At 40.0% G+C, this 22,701-nt stretch overlaps 1 protein-coding gene across 6 annotated transcripts in view; it reads right to left on the minus strand.

Annotated features, from left to right (window-relative positions):
- The window catches only part of TLN2 (talin 2), a 401,618-nt gene that overhangs the window by 144,631 nt on the left and 234,286 nt on the right, over positions 1-22,701 (minus strand). For all 6 annotated transcript variants that reach the window (XM_036440039.2, XM_036440034.2, XM_036439998.2 and 3 more), the window contains 7 exons: positions 22,218-22,347; positions 20,659-20,811; positions 18,568-18,710; positions 16,766-16,893; positions 7,952-8,015; positions 6,806-6,910; positions 2,351-2,506 (listed from right to left, as the gene is read on the minus strand). In XM_036440039.2, coding sequence (XP_036295932.1) covers positions 2,351-2,506; positions 6,806-6,910; positions 7,952-8,015; positions 16,766-16,893; positions 18,568-18,710; positions 20,659-20,811; positions 22,218-22,347 — 879 coding nt within the window. The remainder of the gene's footprint in view (positions 1-2,350; positions 2,507-6,805; positions 6,911-7,951; positions 8,016-16,765; positions 16,894-18,567; positions 18,711-20,658; positions 20,812-22,217; positions 22,348-22,701) is intronic.

Genomic DNA, 22,701 nt, shown 5'->3' on the forward strand with positions numbered 1-22,701 from the left:
ATAAACTAACAAAAAAATTATAAAATAGTAGACTTAAGCTCGAACATCAAAAATTAGCTAAAAACCCCAACGGTCTAAACATGCCAATTAAAAGAAAGACATGGACAAGGTGGATTTAAAAAAATAAAAAAAGCACAACCCAACTCTATGCTCTTTATATGAAACACATTCAATAGAACTAAACTATTAATAAAATGATAGAAAAAAATATGACATGTGAACATTCATTTAAAATATGAGTGGCTATATTAATATGAGATAAAGACTTCAGAGCAAAAAAGTTTACTAGGAAGAAATATGTTATAATAAAGACAATTTCTCCATTAATAAAATAAAGGGGTCTTAGATATATAGAAACCAAACAATAGGGCTTCAAAATATATAAAGCAAAAACTAATAGAGATGAAAGGAGATAAAGAAAAAGCCAGAGCTGCTGTTGGGAATTGATAGAATAACTAGACAGAACATTAACAAGGATACAGAAGACTGGAACAACACCATTAACTAACAGGATCTACCTGGCATTTATAGAACACTTCACTCAACAGCAGAATTTACATTCTTTTCAATCACTCAGAGAACATTCTCCAAGAAAGATCATATCCTAGGATATAAAACAAATCTTAAAATGCTAAGAAGTAAAATCATACTTAATATGTTCTTTGGCTGTAATAAAGTCAAAGTAAAAAATCAATAACAGACAATAGGAAAATCTCTAAATACTTGGAAATTAAATTAAGGTTAGGAACAGGAAGGAAACAAATATTATATGTTAAACACATAACAAATATTACATGTTAAACCAACCTTATGCTTTAATAAAATTAATGAAAATTCATTGTTTTCTGCTTGAGTACTTGCTGAGATTCATAACTATGCAAAATGTTGTTTTTAACAAAGCAATACTTGGACCTAGTTTAAAAAGACCAATCTTGCTACGAGATATATAATAACACATAGCTGTCCTCTGCCCTATACATTTCTGCCTTCACTTCCCACCCCTGACCCTCACCTCAGACAACCATTTTCAACCCTTTTAAGCAGTTTCTTCTCCTATAGGTCCTCTCTTAACATCATCACTATGGGAAACGATGTATAAGGAAACAAAATTTACCAAAGGCTAATTGATATAAACCAGAATTAAGTTCCCAGGGAATCTCAACATTATAATGAAATGAGATTATTTGAGAATCTGCTGCATCTCTAAATAACATGTTTATATTAATTTCTTGATTGATTTTAGAAATTATTCACAACTTCCTGCAACGAAAAATGAGAACATAGCTCTCTAAATATGAACACTCATTTTTAAGGGCCCTACAGGTATAGCTGTCACTGATTATAGGAGGAAAGAAGATGTGTTTTCTGAAGATTGCTTCTAACTGAGTCTATCAATAGATGATGTTCAACTTAGATAACTGATTACTCCCTCCAAGGCTACTTCCTTACACCTTTTTTTTTTTTCTTCCTGATGGCCTATTATGAGCTCTTGCCTCAGTGCCAGCTGACATTTCAAGTGTTCAGAAGAGCGGAGAAGAGTTACTCTTCAGGAGTTGTGAAGAAACTTGGCAAAATATAAGGTTTATTTTTTTAAACTTCTCTTCTTACTCAACTTGCCCTACTAATTCTCACATGTAAGTCTAACTATTAGTTAAAGCTACCCAGTTAGACTCTGCTAAGAGCAAATACGGAGGTTGGGAGCTGGAGTTCAGAGGTCCGAAGGCCTATGGCAAACACACTGTTCATATTTTCCATGTACTTCACACTGGGCATTTCATTGTGGGGTCATGTCATTTGATCCCCACAACTCTGTGAAATAGGTATTGCTGTCCCCCTTTTACAGCTGAGGAAGTAAAGGCTCAGTGAGGACAGGTGACTTGGGCAAGGTCACAGAGCTTGGAAATGACAAGCTGGGGTGGAATACTACTCCAAAGTGTACGATATTCCCACTACATAGCATGTTCTCTTTCTAGGCAGACTGGGAAAACACACCTCAGTAAGATGTCATGGTTCTTAGGAACTTCTACAACAATCAGAGCATTAGAGAATTTCCTTTTAGGGTATGCTAGAGACGGCATCAGGAACACAGAAGACTGAGAAGTGGCTCTTCCTAGAGACATTCTTACTCAAAGCACCAGAGAGGAAGGGTTGGCCAAGGATACCCAGCTTTTATACATTTCCTTCAGTTCTGGACCAGTCCCCACGCCCACCCCATGGTCTCCCACCATTTGCCCCTCTCCACACTGCCCACTAAAGCCAGGGAAACCCAGTGAGCTTGTATTGTTTCTCCTGCTTCACCATATTGCCCAAAGCCACATGAGCCCCCTCGTTGCCCTCTGCCAGTCCCTACCAACGTGAAGCTCTTGGGCGAGGCTGCCCAGCGCTTGACCGTGGTGAGCGGCCACTCCTGCAGCACTTCCTTGGTCTTCTCATCCACGCGCATCACCGAGTCCTTGGTGATGCCCAGCAGGCGTGGCACGAGCTTGTTCTTGCCTTTCATCTTTTCCTGAAACGGGAGATACCAAGTCAGCATTCTTCCTCTGGATACATCTGATTTTGCCAGATAATCAATCAATGATATTGCAATATTTTACCTGTGGTCCACTTATTAATACATACACTGTGTTTCAAAATAGGTAGAAGTACTGAGTCTTAAAAACCTTTACTGATTATTCGTTTTAATAATTGTTTAAGAAACAGTAATCATGCCTATTAAATTGACAGGATACCTACCTGTCACGCACACCTGAACAAATTCGAGATCAGTTAATAACATAGGAGAAACACACAGGTGAGTATTTTTGTGATCACTGAGTGCAAAAGGACCTTTTATACCAACATGAAAAAACACATAAAGGAAACTGGTTTGGCTCAGTGGATAGAGCATCAGCCTGCAGACTGAAGGGTCCCAGGTTCCACTGTGGTCAAGGGCATGTACCTTGGTTGCAGGCACATCCCCAGTAGGGGGCATGCAAGAGGCAGCTGATCAATGACTCTCTCATCGATGTTTCTAACTCTCTCTCTCCCTTCCTCTCTGTAAAAAAAAAAATCAATAAAATATATATTAAAAAAACACATAAAAGAAATGATTAATAACTTTAACTACAAAATATAATGGACTTCAATATATCTAAAAAGAGAGAGAGGGGTAGGAGAAAAAGATAGAAACCTCATCATAAACAAAATGAAAAAGCAAATGACTAGGGAATCAATATTTACCACAAATACAAAGATAAAAAATTTCATATACATTGTATGTGAAACGTTATCATAAATCAACAATGACTAGCAAAGAACATACATAGACACTGTGAAAATAATACATTAATTAGGTAATAAGTAATCAACAATTGGGTAAAGTTCATTTATATAAGATGGCAGATTTAAAAAATAATAGAATTAAAGTAGATGTAAAGGGGAAACACTGTTGAGGGAATTGAAAATGGCATAGCCTTTATTGAATAAATGTGTTAATAATGAATGAAAGCTTTAGAAATATTTCTACTTTTGACACATTTTGCTTTTAGAAACTTGTTAAAAAAACAAATTATAAATGGATGTGAAGATTATACAGCAAGAAGGCTCAACACAAGTTTACCATAGTGGAAAATGAGAAATAACCAAATTTTCAATAAATAGGGGATTTGAAAAATTATGGCACATATAACAAACTCTTAAAATGCATAATATAGGAAAACAATTGGAATCAGGGCAATACAGTTTTCACAATGTATTATAAAATAAAGAACAGTTTGTACTGCATAATCCTAAAGGAAGTAAAATTTTAAGCATAAATTTTAATTTAATACAGTAAAAGAAAATTTTATTATGTGACAAAATGGTGGCAACAATCATCTCAAGTGATTTGTATTATTTTCTTGTGCTTTTCCTTATTCCCGAAATTTCACCCAGTACACATCTTTTTGTTGTCAAGGAAAAACAAACTTTTCCAATAGTATTTGCTGAAACCTAGTGATGAGTACACCATGATTCCCTAAAGAATACATGTACAAATTAGCACACACAAAGTGTGTCTATATAAGGAGGTGTGAGGACAGGCACTCAACACAGGGCAGGAGTGTATTACACACGTTAGTCTTTTCCATTAATTTTCAAAGTATCCCTTAAATGTTGGCATCATCACCATCATCCCTGTTTTGAAATGAAGGGACAAGCAACTTGCCCAAGGCGGACAGCAGTGAATGGGAAAGCCATGATTAGAACACAGATTTGAGTAGCTCAAAAATACCTCTGATTTCAAAAGCAGACTGACTACCAGTCTGTGCTTCTTCTGGGGGAAGCAATTATAAAAAAGCAAAGAAGAAAAAAAAATGCTCCCTCTTAGCGCGCATGGGCAGTTCATAAATCATTAGGTGGTGATGGTCACAGCACACCTCCAGCTTCCTCCCAGGAGGAAGAGAGAACAGCATCGGAAATTTGCGTGGGTGGCCAAGGAGTAGAGTATACTTTGTAAGAACCTCCCAATACTTATGAAAGCAAAGAAGAGTCAGACTCTGTGAAGACACAAGAGGTGAAATCAGTGCCCGTGGAGGATGCGGATCAGTCTAATTTGGCTTCAGGAGCCACTCAGAGAGTTAGGTGCAGAGGCCCTGGGCAGCTGATTTAGTCACACATGGGGGAGTGAGATGGTCAAAGGGTACAAACTTGTCATTATAAGAGGAATATAGTCACAATGTATGCTACTGTGACTATAGTCAACAATACTGTATTATATACTTAAAAGCTATAAAGAGAGTAGATCTTCTTTCTCAATATTGTTTTGGCTATTTGGGATCTTTTGTAGTCCCATACATATTTTAAGATTTTGTTTCCTGTGAAAAATGTCAATGGAATTCTGATAGGAGTTGCATTGAATCTGTAGATGACTTTAGGTAATATATACATTTTTAACAATATTAACTCTTTTGATTCATGAACATGGGCTATCTTTCCATTCATTTGTGTTTTCTTCAATTTCTTATAGTTTTAGGTGTATAAATCTTTCACTTCTCTTGGTTAAATTTATTTCTAAGTATTTTTTATTGCTTTTTGATGCTATTGTAAATGGGGTTGTTTTCTTAATTTCTTTCTCAGTGCATTCTGTATGACGTCATCTTATTTGACTTATTTACCTAATTTACTAGGCTCATTATTTCATAACATTGAATTATTCCTGAATTCTCAGATGGATTACTTTTAAAAGCATGGAAACTATATGTTCAAGTAAACAATATTTATGAAAATCACTTTAAAAATAAAATGTATATTACATAGGACCACTGAGTAAAAAATTAAAGTTAGTACATTTTCACTTTTATTATGTGATGTAAAACAAAATTATTGAAAACAAAAATTTAAGTATCTAATATTTATGTGAAAGTTGTCAGTACTGCCTACCTCCTTGACTCTGACCTCACTACAAAGAGATGTAATTTGAAAAAAAGTGAGAAAAGGAAGGGAGGGAGGGAGGGAGGAGAGAAGAAGGGAGGGAAGGAGGAGAAAAATTCTATTCCTTTCTCATTTTTCCTTAAATACTTTTGTAACAGAAGAGTTTTCACTTGACCAAATCTTCAAGACCCTGTGATAACCAGATCTGTGCTCTGTCTCCAATCATCCTACTGGTCATGGACAGATTATTCTCAGGTGCTAAAGTGTCTTTAGAGAAAAAAGTTTGTTCCTGTAATTTTCTGTTCAATTTCTCCTTTCTTTTTATTAAATTTATTGGGGTGACATTGTTTAATAAAATTATAGAGGTTTTAAGTGTACAATTCTATAATGCACTGTGTGTTCACCATTCAAAGTCAAATCTCCTGTCACCATATATTTGATCTTACTTTATAACTACATGTAGTTTACTGTATCCTATTTATTTCACTAAATTTGCTGACCTATATGCATAGCACTGAAACTGGCTTTGTGAAATCTGATGGAAAACGATGTTACTGTAAGAAATTAATTTCATATGTGAAAGACTTAAAAACCCCTTCAAAATAGATGGAAAGTGATGCCAATATCAGTGGACATGCTAAAAATTTAATCTCTGTTCCTGTGATAGGGATTAAATTTTAGAACTGATAGGTGACCTGTTGCCCTACAAAATAATGAATAAAAAGAAGCTTGGTCTTAGAAACTAAGTGATTCACCCATGTGTTCTTCATTTGCCAAGGCTGGATATTTCCTGGTGTAAAACTGAGAGAGGTTGTAGAAAAGGAAGGACTGAAATAGAGTATGTGAGCTCAGGATGCACAAAGGAGAAATGAAGCTAACGAGAGGGTTTATCAGTTAATTTAAGAACATACCTACCAAGGGCCTCGCCCTGAAATTCACAGGTTGAGTTTAAAAGAACCACCTCTTTCCTTCTGTTAGGAAGACAATTCTGATGAGGACAGGTCTAAAGGCCACAGAATTCCCAGACTCATCTGCAAATATACATCTTAAGTTCCTTACTGACCTCAGGAATTTGATTTGGTTTGCCGAGGTCAACAACCTTCACTCAGTCCAGGACACTCTTGACAGTCTTAAGCGAAACATTCTCTGGGGAATGTCATAATGAGTTCAAGTAAACACACCCCTGCAATGACAGTGAGCCAAGCCCAGACACAGCTGCCGGAGGACCATGGGCAGCTAGGCTCACTCAGCAGCCTCATAGATCATCCACTTCGTGTCTCTCCAACAGCAAAATTCGGGTCATTATTGCCCAGATGCTACCTCTGTAAATGCAAACCAACCTTAACAGCAAACACTCTAACAAAAGAAAAAGGTGTGACAAGAGCAAACCCTCTCTCCACCACCCTGCCCAACTCACCTTTACCAGGAAAAAGGACACACCATACGTCCGGAGGGAGCGGGCGAGTTTGACGTACTTGACTTTGGCTTCTATTTCAGTCATCTCTCCACAATTCTTGTGCTCCTGCGGAAGTGATAGTAGCAGGGACCAGTCAGTGCAGCGCCACCAAGAGGTAGACTTGGTGAGAGGTAGTTATTAAATGTGGTGCATAGAGTGTGGCTATGACTGACCAATAAACAACATGTGTGTAGTAGACCCCTTCACAACACATGTTCCTACTCACCAAGAGTGAGAGAACACAGAAAATGCTAATACAGTGCTTCTGAACTAGAATTTGAGCCCAAACCTCTACAGATTTCATAACCATATGCACCAATGTGCGCATGTGCAACATGGCAGGAACAAGCTCCATAACTGTAATCCAATTTTCAAACAACCCCATGTATCAAAAGGTTCAGAACCAACACTTGAAATGAGAGCCAGAAAAATGTTCTTGTCCAGGGAAAGTAGCATTCTAACATCCATCTACAACATACAGTTTTCCAGAGAGCAGGTTATACAAATGTGTATACATCATCGCTCTGGGAAATAATACTTGGTTAAAAAAAAAAAAAGATTTATACACATGAAATTTACATTTCAACTTATATTTACATTTCAACATCAAAGAAGATTTTGATGTTTTAGATTTATTTAGAGTGATTGTTTCATGGCAAAGTTGACAATAGAACTTTTCTTCCTGGTTGCCTAGAATAAACAACTCTCTTTTAGAATAAACCTGAATTTTAAAAAGGTACCACTTCCCAAATTCCAGCTTCAAAAATCAACCTCTGGACAAAGAAGCAACTTGTAGCTTCTTCCTCGGTGCATTTTAAATGGCAAATCCCCTTGTTTGAAAGCTACCAAGATAATACCTTGAAAATTAAATGTATGCACATGTTTTTCTCAGAAGGGCTACGTAACCTTTAGCAAGAAGGTAGGGATTAAGATAATAAATCTGCCAAACGTAGAACTGTCAGTTCCTTTACTCTTGAGATACTCCATCATTTAGTATATAAGCTGAGTACATGTGTGGGAAACAAAACTATCATGTGTGGCGGCCCCTCTCATACTAATATATGAGGGTAGGGAGTGAGAAGAATGATGAATTCACATTCCCAGTACCTGAAATATTCTCTTTTCAGCTCCTCTCTGCTTGATGTATTCTTTGGGCAGGAATTCCTTTAGACTGAGAGAGAGGAAGGAAAAAAACTACATTTATGTTCTGTGATGAGAAGGAAAGAAAGGTCTTTTCATAAAACTCACAGTTAAGTCACTAACTTTCCCAGTATTTTCTAGTTATAATTAATAGCAAACTGCCACATCCCACAGTGCACTTAATAGAACACAAATATAAAACCAGAATGATAAACGGGGTGAAGTTAACAAAGGTACATGAAAAAGAGTTTCTAGGATATAACTAGAGGCCCGATGTATGCAATTCATGCAAGAGTAGGCCTTCCTTCCCCCGGCTTCCCTCTGGCACCGGGGACCCGGGCTTCCTTCGCAGCTGCAGCTTCATCCAGAAGGTCATCTGGAAAGATGTCCAGTCTTATTAGCATATTGCCTTTTTATTATTATAGATAGTAAAGGTCACAAGAGTGTACAGTATGCTATTCTGTAAGGCAGGGAGGACAGGATGTATTTTTCATTTTATATTGTTAATATGTATTTTTTAAATAATAGAAATATATGCCCAGTACTAATAAAAATGATTCTCTATAGGAAGAAGGGAAAAACAGGGAGAGGGGAACAAGGATAAAAAAACAAACCTCTGTAAATATTCCTATAGTATAATTGTTGGTTTTTTGGTGTTTTTTTCTTCTTCATTTTAGAACCACATAAAATTGCAAAGAGGGGTAAAAAGCAACCTAAAAATCTAGAACAAACTGAAACAAATCAATTTAACAATATATCAAGTTGACAGCATAACTACAGAGAAAAATGATTTCAGGTAACATTGAAAACAGTCTTTTCACTATACATCCCTGGTGAGATATACTTCAGGATGAAACGACCACAGTGACTTGTCAAACACTGACACCATTATTTTACAGCACCCTCTATATATATGCACACTCTATAAAATTAGGATATTATATAACATGTTGCATATAATTAAGATAAAATGAGTAATTACGTTAGTTGTTAGTATCCTAGATTTTTAGCATAAAAGAGATAAAAATATAAAGCCAAAAAAAAAAGGTCAATGAAAAACCCTGCATTCTTTCCTTTGGTTTGGGAATCATGACTGATATATTGGATTCGTTTTCTTTTTCTGAAAAAAAACAAAAACAAAAAAAAACCCACACATTTATTTTCTAGTTGTGTCTTCTTAGGAGGCAAAGGGTAAGGACAACCTGTTGGTAATAAACATCCCAGCACCTTGGCTAGGTGCCTACAAATCCCACTCCCCACTTAAAGAAACCAGAGATCCTCTGAGAAATGGCTGCTTCTAGCTGTAGGCCAGGGAATGTATCAAATGTTCCTGGAGAGGGTCAGGGCAGTGGTGGTGCAGCAGGTCCAGCTCAGAAGTTTTCATGATCAAACCTGAGTTCAGAAGGCTCCTAAGCATCTGGGACTTCCACACAAATGAAATCTGCCAGCCTTCGCTCAGAAAACAGGTTAGATTGTCAAACCTGATTGGAAATTTTCCTCCTAATTAAGCAAGCTCTGGACATGTGAAGCCCCTCCCACTGCCTCCTTAGCATCCCCACCTTAACAGGGCAGCTGTCGGGAAGGCATTTCTTTAGACCTCACTCTTCCTCTAAACCCTACAGCCAGCCTTTGAGTATCACCTTTTCTGAGTGCAATAATAACAGAGGGTCCGCTCCACGAAGGTGGCAGACCAGTCAGCGCTCCTCTGACTCTCTAAGATGCCTGGATGGTGAAGTAAATGGACTACTCTCATGAGCCCCCACTTCTGCTCTGGTCAAATCTGCTGTATCTGTTGTCCAATCTTGCTGCTGCTGTGTAGTGTATGATTATGTAAAAACACAGCATAGCCCATAAGCTGCTAAAATAGTACAAAAAGAGAGCTAATGAATGCTTCTTATAGTAAATATTTTCAAAAGTTATAAAATTAAATATAGGTGAGGTAACTATAAAATCATGAAAACATTGTCTTCATTTTGCTTCACAAATGTATATATTTTTTTACTTTTCTTAATCCTCACTGGAGGACATATGAGAGAGAGAGAGAGAGAGAGAGAGAGAGAGAGAGAGAGAGAGGAGAGGAGAGGAGAGGAGAGGAGAGGAGAGGGGAAGGAGGGGAGAGGGGGAGGGGGAGGGGGAGAGGAGAGGGGAGGAGGGAGGGAAGGGGGGAGGAGAGAGGAGGGGGGAGGGGGGAAGAGAGGGGGGAGGAGACGAGGGAGGAGGGGAGGGGAGGGGAGGGGAGGGGAGGAGAGAAAACATTGATCAATTGCACTCTGCATGCACCCAAACCAGGGATTGCATATTCATGAGAGAGAAACATTGATCAGCTTCCTCTTGCACACCCCCCACTGGGGATATGCCCACAACCAAGGTATGTAACCTTGACCGAAATCGAACCTGGGACCTTTCAGTCTGCAGGCTGACGATCAAGCCACTGAGCGAAACCGGTTAGGGCTCTCTCTGTTTTTAAAGAATTAGAGATTAAAAATTTAGCTGAAATCCCATACCATCCTTCTTTCTCCCCCAATGGGAGTCACTTTCCTAAAGTTAGTTTCCCTGCACATTTTATGTTCTGACATCTCCTTGTATCTATAAACAATATCCTCTGTTTCTGTTTGTATTTTTAGACTCATCAGAGTCGTATTCTAGAATAGGACTTGTTTCTTCTGTAAAGTACTTTGGTGTTTTCATACATTTAAACATGTGCCCACCTGCTGGGTGATAAACTCTATCCTTATTGATTTTGCATTCTGGATCACTTATGAGGTTATTTTCCCATATTTTTATAAGTCAATTGAATTTCCTCTTCTCTAAGGCACCTAATGCTATCCCTGGGTGATATTTTGCTTAGATGATTTTTTCCTCTTTTAATATAATTTTCTGGATATTAACTTGTTCTTTGTAATGTACTTTGCAAATATGCTAATTCCTTCTTCCAGTCTGGAGCTTCACTCTTAATTTCTAATATTTTAATTTTAACAAAGGTAGGTTTATCAACCCTTTGTACTCCCATACCACCTTACATCAATAAGTGTTTTCATCACTATAGCTTTGTAAGAAATTGTGATAGCTGTGTGAGCCCTCCACGTATCTTCAATCAGTGTTGGTCATTCGTGAGCCTTGACTAGTCATATGAAGTTTTTAATAGTTGTATTGAGATATCCATATTATCTAAAATACCCTGGGCCTAGTTTGTTTTTACTGCTATATTTTAACTGATGAGGCAATTTCAAGATTACAGATCTATCCCGACTTTCTAGTTATCGATTTCGTCTAGTTTTTAAATTTTTTTGGCTTCAACTTTTCATTTTATTTTTTTATACTGTTTTAAAGATCTGCCCAGTTTTTATTACTAATAATGTTTATTTTTGCTTTTTTCTTATTTTGTTGCTCTTGACCAACCTTACCAGATTTTCACATATTTTGTTAATTTATTCTAAACAGCAACTTTTTTGTTGATTCTGTGATTTGTACTTCGTTACTTTCTCTTGACGAAAACATTTCCTTTCTTTCAGTCTTATTCTACTTATCACTCCGTGTTCAATTATTCCTATAAAATTGTGTGTCAAAAATTATCCTTGTCATATTGTCTATTTTTCCTTCACGTACTTTAAGTTAATGTTAGGTACATGCAGGTTTATTATTAATATACCACCGTGGTGAATTAGTCCTTCTATCTTTATTTACTTTATTTAAAAATATATACTTTTATTGATTTTTAGAAAGAGAGGAGGAAAACAAAAGAGAAACATCAATGCAAAAATGGAACATCAATCGGCTACAAACTGGGCATGTGTTTCATACTATGTTTATTTCACATGTTTATTTGCCAAACAGACTGCAGTATCAAAGGCAGCGAAGAATTAGTATGTATCTCCTTCTATCTTCCTTATGCCTGGCACATTCCACAATGAAGTCCTCCATGAGTTAAAGACCACCACGTGGCATGCTTGCTGAAAGCACAGAAGAGCATGAAATATACATGTGACTACTGGGCCGGAGGGGGGGGGGTGTGTGTTTATACTTCATGCTTCCACAGACTGTCCCTTTCTGGGACCCTGCAAATGACTGAAGAAAACTGTCAAGGAGATACAGCACATCAGACTGGATCTGGGAGAGCGGCTGTTTCGTGGCTTCCAACTCTCACTGGTTCTGTGCCTTGCTTCTGTCTCTCTATATCTATTTTCTCCATCTCTAGAACCGACAGGGGACATTAAATAATCCTTAAATCCATGAAAACTGAAAATCTTTCAGTCTCTGATTTTCATTATTCTTAATAAACACTTTCACCAAGGTGGTATTGAGTCCAGAAGTAATTAAAGGGCCTGAAAAAAGGTACAAAAGGATCTCATACAGCTCCTCTATATTCAGGTTTCAATCTTTCCATGCTCTTCCTTTGTTCCTCCAGCCCCAGGGGTGCTAACTGCTTCCTGTAGTTGCAGACTCCTCAATGCCTTAGAGCCCTCTTCTTTTCTTCTTTCCTGTTTAATTACTGGTTATCAGCTTTGTACCAAGTTAACAATTTTTTTTCCATTCAATTTTCTCGTTTAAATAACTAGTATGGTTTCTGTTTCCTGCCTAGATGCTAATTGAACAAGGATAATAACATCTACTTCATGGAGTTGTGGGGGGAAAAGAAGTCCATAGTATGCTGTTGACTTTGAGCAAAAATACTAAACAAATTTTCAAAAATTAAAAGAAATGTACTCGCGAAATGTACCTCATCCAGACATTCTGTAGGAGAAATCTTGGCCTGGCTATGTCTTCAACCTGGCTCTGTGACAAGTCCAACCTTCTCACAATTTTTCTGCTTTAAACTTTGAATTGTTCAAGCAGATGGGATAATAGGAAAGCGAATGGGGGGGGAAATCTAAAGCCTGACCAACATGGCCTTGCCAGTCACCGGGGACAACTCAGGCACATGGTCCGGAAAGAGGTCCCGACTATCCAGCACAGAGTCAGAGAAATGTGGTTTCCCGGTTTTGTTTTAATTACAAGGAGACGAACATCCTCAGGAAGTTCCACCTGCACAGTAAGCACAATAATGTACACAATTAAATATCTACACTGGGTGAGAATGCCTCATTACCCAGACTAGATTTGGTCTAATTAAAAAGTAAATCAAATTCATAAGGGAAAATAATTGCCACCAGGCATAATAAGCTTGTTTTAATTTGGAATCTTAGTAAGAAGACACATTCCACTAGAGGCACGAGCTTCATACTATAAACTCAGAAGTAAGAAAACGGACTATATACAATCGCTTATCTTTGACTACCTTCATTCAGAGAATGGACGTCTTTAATGGAGTGTCAGTATGCTGTGTTCGATGTGCCCATAAATCGCAGGGAGACACTGCGAGAACAAACTGATGCTCCGGTCGTGCTTGTCATCACCACACAAATAGGGACACAAAAAGTTGGCATAACCAGTTAACACTCAGGAAAAAAACCACGGGACCTTGGAATCACATTTTAAAGTACTTTCCTAATTTTGCTGCATAGTGGGAGACCAGTGACAGGGACAGCTTTGAAAGTAGGATTCCCTTTGTAAATGATAGGGCCCAATGCAAGTAGTCAGAAGGCACTTGTAGAAAAGAACTCTATGTAGCTAAACAGGCCATTTCTCCTCTGTGACTCTTCTGCCACATACATCACATAAAATACATTGCTTCCTGAATTCATGGGGTTGGGGGCAGAGCTGGAAATTAGTCGTCCCAAAACTCCAGAGAAAAGGCATTAATGAAATGAATGAGGTGGCATCATTAGGAACCCAATGAATGGCTTCATTTAGATCACCTTCTCATCAGGGCCACACAGGCTTCCAGTTAAGGAAGTCTGAAAATGGGCAAACATCTTATTTAAAAATTTTATCTCAGACATCTCGCATAGCAGAATCTGCACCAATACATCTCATAGGGCAAGAGAAAAAAAGGAAAAGGTAAACGAAGGGGACAAAATCAAACTGAAAAGCTTCTGCACAGCAAAAGAAACCATCATCAAAATTAAAAGGGAACCTATTGTATGAGAGAACATATTTGGCAATGATATATCTGATAAGGGGTTAATTACAAAAATATATAAAGTACTCATACAATTTGACAAAAGGAAACAAACAATCCAATTAAAAAATGGGCAAAGGACCTGCATAGACAGTTCTCCAAAGAGGACATACAGATGGCCAACAGACATAAGAAAAAATGCTCAATGCCACTAATAAGAATGGCTATCATCAACAAATCAATGAACAACAAGAGTTGGTGAGGATGTGGGAAAAAGGGAAACCCTTAGTACACTGTTGGTGGCAATGCAGACCAGTGCAACCTGTGTGGGAAACAGTATGGAGTTTCCTCAAAAACTTGAAAATGGAATTGCCACTTGATCCAGCGATCCCACTTCTGATTGGTGAATTCCAAAACACCAACCAGAAAGAATATATGCACTCCTATGTTCATAGCAGGATTGTTTATAATAGCTAAGATCTGGAAACAGTCCAAGTGCCCACCCATCAGATTACGGAATATAAAAGCTGTGGTACATTTACAAAATGGATTACTATGCAGTGTGAAAAGGAAGGATCTCTTGCCCTGTGCAACACCATCAATGGACCTGAACATTATTATGCTAAATGAAATAAGCCAGAGAAAGACAAATATCACATGATCTCACTTATATGTGGAATCTAATGAATAAAATAAACTGATGAACAAAATAGGTCCAGAGGCATGGATGCATGCAACATACTCACAGATCTCAGAGGAAATGGAGGTTGCGGGAAAGACTCAAAGAAATTAACCAAAAAACTTGCATAGCACATGGACACAGACAATAATGGGGTGGGGTAGGGGCTGGGTGAAGGGGATATCTATAATACTGTCAACAATAAATAATAATTTTAAAAATAAATAGACATACGGAAAAATAATTATTTTGGTTGATAAATCTTTTCTCCATTGTTCTTCATCAGTCACTCAAAGAAACAGAAACAAAAGATGCTGTTTCCTCCAGAGCCTAATGAGTTCTTGGTGTTGATCCATTTCTGTGGCCACAATCCACATGTACCTGAGGAGCCAGGTGTGAGGCGAGAATGTGGGAATATGAAACTTCTGAAAGATGGTGTGCACATGGTCTTTCGTAAGGCGGCTGGGTGTTAGAACAGAGGGAAGGGTAAGCTTCCCTCAGCTGCTACAGGAAGGAAGCCAGACCGACTGGGTACAAAGGGCCCTGAGGAACACTTGGCCATATGACACCTTCGGTGAATGCAGAATAGAAGAAGTGACAGGACCTGCTCAAAGTCATTCTCAAGATCACCATACAACAAAATCACTTGGGAAAAGCTCCCTGAGACCTGTTAACCCCAGGGAAGAGTTGTTTAGACCAAACAGCATGTTGGCCGGGCACTGTCTGCCACCAGGAGAAAAGTCTTATTTTTTTATGATGTACATAGGGCATATGCTGAACCCCATCACTTTCCCACCAAGGCGAAAGTGGGGTCAAGGTCAAATAAGCATTTATGTTATCCTCTCAGCTCGCTACACTTGGACACAGTACAATAGATGACCTGCTCAGCACATCCCATGAAGGCACATCTGCAGGAAATCTGACCCTGCTCCCCATCGCCCTGCCCCCATCAGCAAAGGGTCAGGTCCCCACTTCCAGAGTCTACAAGTTGCATTTTAGGTAACCTGGTGATCCCTCTCGGAAGGGATTTCTTTTTGGTTCAGACAAATGTTTCATCTGTACTAAGAGTAAGCAGAAGAGAAACGGAAAAGGCATGAGGGTGGTGAAGGAAAGGAACTTTACCAGAGGAAGACACATACAAAGCCCTTGAAGAAGTCTGGATCAAAACAGGGGAGAAGGTCACATCAGAAACACAGAGGCCAATGTGAGGCTGGGCCTGTCCTCCTGAGTATTTCTAGAAAACCAACCCTAATGCCCGGGGTCTATGGGACCAGGATGAATCTGTAGGGTTAGCTTTTTCTTCAGTCTCCAAGCCAGAAAAAAACACCCCATCATTTTATAAAAGAGCACCTGATGGGTGAAAAGAATGGAGAAGTCTTTCACATCATCCTTTCAGAGCAACGAAGAATTCGCAAGATTGTGATAATAAAGAATGTGAAGAAGCTCTGTGTGTCATTTATGCTCTGTGTTCTCATGCAGGAATCTTAACAAAAAAGGTAACAATGACAAAATTGGGCCTTTCATGAAGAAGGAATCCTCTAACAGGCAGAGGTTTCAGAAGATGGAGGAAGTGAGTTACTGAACTCAGAGGAATGCTAGAACAGGCCAGATCATATAGCTCGGCGGGGGGCTCCATATTCTTTGGTCTAGAGCCATGGTTTGCAAACTGCGGCTTGCAAGCCACATGCGGATCTTTGGCCCTTTGAGTGTGGCTCTTCCAAAAAATACCACGCCTGGGCAAGTCTATTTTGAAGAGGCGGTGCTAAAAGAAGTTTAAGTTTTAAAAATTTGGCTCTCAAAAGAAATTTTAATAGTTGTACTGCTGATATTTGGCTCTATTGACTAATGGGTTTGCCGACCACTGGTCTGGAGGAACTCACAGCTGCCTGAACTGGGAGCAGATAACTGTCAGTCATCCCAGCACTCAATCTCCAGGCCACCCGCTTTCCCCACGGTCGACAAATCTGATCACACACTCGACTGAGTAAAAGCCAACAACCTCACAAATGACTGAAACCACAGCACGTATTTTACGGAGCTACCTCAAGAAGAAACAATGAAAAGAAAAAGAGAGGAGGAAAAAGAAAACCAAAAGATCATTTACTCTAGGAATCCCGGTTTGTGTTTATGCTCCACGTGAGGTCCAAATTGTATCTGGGCTTGAAATCCACCAAACTCACAGGCTTTCTCGAAGGAGACGGGGTGGGAGCCGTTTAGGATATCATCCCGAGCCTGCAAGACAAGAGGAGGCAAAAAGCATCAGGAGCTTGGGGGAGCGACACATCCCGTATGGTGACACGTTCCTGCTCTTGACGGACACCTTCCTGCACCTGAACGCACCCACTCTGTGCAGCAAGGGGAAATGTGTCAGCCGACCCACGGCGATTGTAGCACGTGGTGATTGTAGCACGGCAGGAGGAAGGCAATAAGAAAACAAGTCTTTACACGAAATTACCTGCAGTTGGGCAGCCTCAGCAGTGCCCCATATATTAAAACTGAAGCTTGAATATATTCTAGGAAGGCAGAAGTGGGTCATGAACAATAGAAGCAAAGAGAAATCCTTGTGAAATGACCACATCCATAGAAGGGGGAAAATACAATAGACTTTCATAGCCCTAAATCACAAAGTGAACAGAAGAATTACCTTGAGGTAAAAATCAACCCAAATCCCACTCCAAGATAGAAAAGGAGGAATGAGGAAAGAGATACTCAGACACAGGGATTCAGTGCTGCAGATATTTAGGGGAAATGATAAGCAAAAGCACAGTCTTGGAATGAGGAACTCATTGTGTCTGAAGTTCTTCTCTCACTTCTTGACCCATCAATGCTGTTACTATCAATATTTATTCCTTTTCTTTCTCTATTCCTTTCTTTCTTCCCTTCCTCTAGTTCCATGACCTCCAGACCATTCTCAGATGAACATGCTAAGCTATGGCTCTGAGAATCTTATTGCCACACCTCCCTCCCTCCCCTCCTTCCAGCCACTTTCCTCCTAACTATCCTTCCATATCCTTCTTCCATCCATTAAATAAAGGATCAGCAAACTTTGCCTGTAAAAAAAGTGAACGTATCAGATCAGGTGGGCCCTGCTGTCTCTGTCAGAACTACTGAATTCTTCCACTGGAACACGAGAGCAGCCACAGACCACACACAAACAGTAATGCATGAGGGAATTTACCAATGTGTAATGTTAACAAATGAACTGTGTCCTAATAAAACTTTATTTACAAACAAACATAGGCGATGCTGTGGCTGCACTTTTTCTGTGGGCACATAAGTGGATAAACAGAAGGAGGGAAGAAGAAGGAGGAAAGGAAAGAATAAAAGAAGTGAGTCTGGGATGTTTTCCTTCAGCCAGAAGAAACCTTGGGGATGGTCTAGTGCAAAGCCCACATCTTATGCATTGGGAAACCGAAACTCTGACAAGTTCAAGGATTTGTCTGAGCTTAAATAATTAGTTAATAGTAAAGCAAAAAAAGGTTATTGAAAGAATGTTGCTCAGTTAATGAGAAGTACTGATTTTCTGACAAATTTTTCTTGTATTCTAAGATGTCAGCTAAGCAAGCTTTAGTGCATTGGAAGTGGTGAGCTATCTAAGTGCCTTGAAGCCAGAGAGAGAGAGAGAGAGAGAGAGAGAGAGAGTGAGTGAGTACCGACCACCAGGTCCCAGTCTGTGAGGCCACATGAAGGCCCTCTTCTGGATGGCCAGCAGCTCATGTCAACGCCAACCTGCACACACCCCAACACGTGTGAGGAACCCAAGAGCCATGCCACTGGAACGGCATAGCAAGCACATGATAGAAGCCAGAGCCAGCTCCCCTGAAGCCCCAGACCCAGCCCCAGCCCCAGCCAGCGCCTTCCTGAACCTCACCAGCCTCCGTGTCTGAGCCTCGGGGGGACAGGTACCTGAACATAGAGCAGGTTCAGCTGCACCGGGTCTCTCGAGTCCACGTTCTGATCCGAGTAAAAGAACTTCCGTCTAAGCAGCAACGTTTCGTTTTCATCGACTCCTTGTTCTCTGAACGTCCGGCTGTGATCCAGCCAATTCACTGCAACACGGCAACACGGATAAAAGAGCTGTTTTATTTTTCCTCTTGGTTTAGGGGATTTGCCAAGGCAGCAGCATAATACAGAGGCGGATTTCTATAATGCTGATATTCAGGCACAGTTACTGCTGACATTAGAACTGTGCATTTTAACTTTGCCAATAATTTCACATATGCCCTCATAGACCAAATGACACAAGGGAAGGAAATGAGAGAACATTCCAAGCCATTCTGAAACTTCGTGAAAGCCCCATAATGAATTTATAACATGTCCCTTCCTCCTGGGGGTTAAAGGAAATCGGGAAATCAATGCTTTATGCCAAGACAACCCAGTTAGCACTTTCCTTTAAGTCAAAGTGGAGTCTTCAGTCTCATCAGGTGAAATAATTTGTAAGCTTTGGGTATAAGAATGACCTCCTCCCATAAACAGAAAAGAGGAGGAAAACAATAGTAGTTGGAGAGGTTGACACTAAAGTAACAGGGGGTGGAAGAACCCTGCCCATGGCCCAGCTTGAATCTTGCTCAGTCAGAAAACACACAGCTGATGTCAAGGTGCATAGGCACTGATCATTCCCCTGCTCTCCCCACAGCGCTCCTTCCCACACTCCTCCCGGGCTCCACACATCCATTGTGAGTAAATATGTACTACAGGCCTCACGAGATTCTAAGCAACCTTAGCACAGGGAATGTGTTGGGTTGACCTCATCTCTCATAGTACCTAGGAGAGTATCAAGCACATTATAAAAATCCTTGGGATCTGTCTACTACGGCCTCCCTGGGAAAGAAGTATGCAACTGGAAATCAAATAAGGTAGGGAAAAAAAAGGAGAAAGGGTCAGAGGAAATGCAAGTCCCACGGAGGATCAATAAATGTAAAGACAACGATGACATCTTCCCAATGCAGCAGCAGCAAGAGCGAGAACAATGGGAGAGAGAGGTGGAGGATGTCTAAGAGGCCTGTCCATGGAGTCAGATCCCCTGGCGGGGGGAGGTGCACACAGCACAGACATTTTGGGGACACAGGAGGCACACAAATGGCTTTTCCAAATATTAACAGTGTGGCCATAGAAAATTATTTTCCTGCGACAAAATTACATTACCATTTGTAACCCCCAAGGAAATAATGTATCCAGGCAGTTGTCATCAGTGGCTGTTAACATCACCAAAAAGGAGACAACCAGATACAAGTTCCTGATGGAAGTACAGCAGGTCCTTGGATAACGTCATTTTGCTGTAATGTGGATGAGATGCTGTAGGAACTGAAACCTTGTTTATATCAACTGCTTTGTGATAAAATTGGTTTCATTATACGTCATTTCACTGAATGTCGCAGAGCCTATTGGTGATGTTAATGAGGACTTAATGTACCCAGCGTCACATAGGAAGGAGACTGTGTTTTTAAAAAACACACATACACATGAATTTGATCCAGCCTGCAGGTCTCAGGAATGAAAGGGGATGGAAGAACATATTAAATGACACCATAGGTATGCATCCAACAGAATCCAGATTGAACAAAACTCTATACAAGTAACAAGATGGTGTCTTGCCCCTAAAAATTTGAAGAAGAAAAAATGTAAAAGACGTAGGGAAGGTATTGACACTAAAAGAGGCAAGCAACGTGTCATTCAACATAATGTGGACCCAGTTCTAACACTGTTGAAAAAAATTTTTTTAAAGACAATGGAGAAATGTAGACATAATTTGTCTATTTTTGATATTGAGAGATTACCTTTTTAGATGTGAGATGGCATGTCAGCCACTTTTTCTTAAGAGTCTCAATCCGTTAGTGACACAGACCAAAATATTTACAGATGAAATAAAAAACAGAAAGGAAACACACACACACACACACACAACCTCCCTGGGTCATACAGATGATGGGGTGGGGGTGGGGGACGCGAGACATGGCAATCACATGTGCCTGCCTCACCTTCCACCCAGACACTTACAGTCGTCATCTGTGTGAAGCTTAGCCTTCAACTTCTCCATTTTCCTCTCGTCTCGTAACAGTGTCCTGTCTTTTTTTAGCGTACCCGTCCCTTCCTCTTTCTTTTCTTCGATTGTTTCTTGGATTAAAGAGTATTCTTCATAGTTTGTTATTCCTAAAAATATAAATTGGGTTATATGATCAGTGGTTACACGCCACTATCTCCCTTTTCAGTGTGGGTCCTGTACCATCCAACAGGTCCCTGGTGGCAAAGGACAGAAAGAAGCTTTAGCCCACGTGAGGGTCTGGGACCACCCATGGAACACATATCAAATAACTCTGGCTAAATGAAATATTTTCAGATCGTTAAGTTACACTCATAATGTCATGTTCCATTCTCCTGTCTTGTTTTTAAGAAACAAGTAGAGATCAAGCAGAACAAGGCAAGACAATGTCAAACAAGAAGGGGCTGAAGGAACTGGGCTTCCTTTGAATCCAGAGGAAACAAAGACAGTCCAGGCTATTTTCTTCAAATATGTAAAGGGCTTCATGTAGAAAGGAAACAGACTTGTTTTCTGAGGAGACAAACAGAAGCTACAAGAAGAAAAGCTCTGCAACAACCAATCACATATAAGCTGTCCCCAGGAGTCTTGACAGATATACTAGAATGCCCAACAGTAGTGAGAGACTGAATCATATGACTTCAGAAACATTATTTTCTACTAGAGGCCCAGTGCACGAATTTGTGCACCAGTGGGGTCCCTCAGCCTAGCCTGCAGGATCTGGCTAAAACTGGCTCTCCAACATCCCCTGAGAGGTCCCGGATTGTGAGAGGGTGCAGCCCAGGCCGAGGAACCCCACCGGTGCATGATCAGGGCAGGGGAGGGATGGGGGAGGTTGGCCAGGCCCATCACGCTCAGTTCTGATCAGTGAGACACCAGCAGCAGGCTAACCTGCTGGTCAAGTGTCTGCCCCCTGGTGATCAGTGCACATCACAGCAAGCAGTTGAGCAGCCTTAGCATGTCATTAGCATATTACACTTTGATTGGTTGAATGGCTGGCTGGACAACAGGATACTTAGCATATTAGGCTGTTATTATATAGGATTTCAAAATTCCTTATCTTTTTTTTTAATGTTCTTATTGATTTCAGGGAGGAAGGGTAAGGGAGAGAGAGATAGAAACATCAATGATGACAAAGAATCACCAATTGGCTGCCTTCTGCATTTCCCCTACTTGGGATTGAGCCTGAAAACCGTGTGCCCTGTGACCTCCTGGTTCATAGGTCAATGCTCAACCCCTGAGCCACAACAGCTGGGCAAAATTTCTTTTTTCTTTTTTCTTGAAAGGGAAATAAAAGCTTTCAATTTGTACTTAGTAAAGGGGTTCAAATGTTTACAGACCAGTTAATGAGTTTGCAAATCCAGAGAATAATTGGACTCTCTTGGGAATGGCAGATTTGGTGCGCTAGGACACACTCAAGATGTCTCAGCAACAAATAAGGGTAAAAAGAAAAAAAAAGAAGAGGAGGAACGTGATTCACACAAAACAAAATGGGGAATCGAGGCAGGTGCACACTCACCTATCCTGCTGCAAATCGTCACCAGGAGCTCCCCGACAGTCTTGGAGTCATCCACCATCACTGTCTTCACAGCCCCGTCCAGCATCCGGATTTTCTGAGGCCTCTGCTTCTTTTTGTATTCCAAAATATCCTAGGACAAACCACACCAACAGGTCACACTGCATGTGGAACAAGATAATAAACTTGGACACTTTCTTTAAAAAATGAACTTTCCCTAGCACGATCTGATTTCTACCTTCAAAGTGTTCATATTTTCGCCACTAATACAGAAATGCCCGGGCTAAATAATTGCTTTCATCAAGATTTCTTAAAAATCTGATGTTGCAATCGTACCCAAAGAACACACTGATTAGCTCATAATTAGTGAAAACTAACCTCTGTAAAGTGGAAGTGGCATATGTCCTCCTGACAGGCTGGGGATGATCTGCTCTAATGAGAACTGGCAGAGGAAAATTCCTACTTGCCTTTAAAAAGACAGTAGTGT

Source organism: Pipistrellus kuhlii, unplaced genomic scaffold (assembly GCF_014108245.1).
Source record: "Pipistrellus kuhlii isolate mPipKuh1 unplaced genomic scaffold, mPipKuh1.p scaffold_m20_p_1, whole genome shotgun sequence".
NCBI lineage: Eukaryota > Metazoa > Chordata > Mammalia > Chiroptera > Vespertilionidae > Pipistrellus > Pipistrellus kuhlii.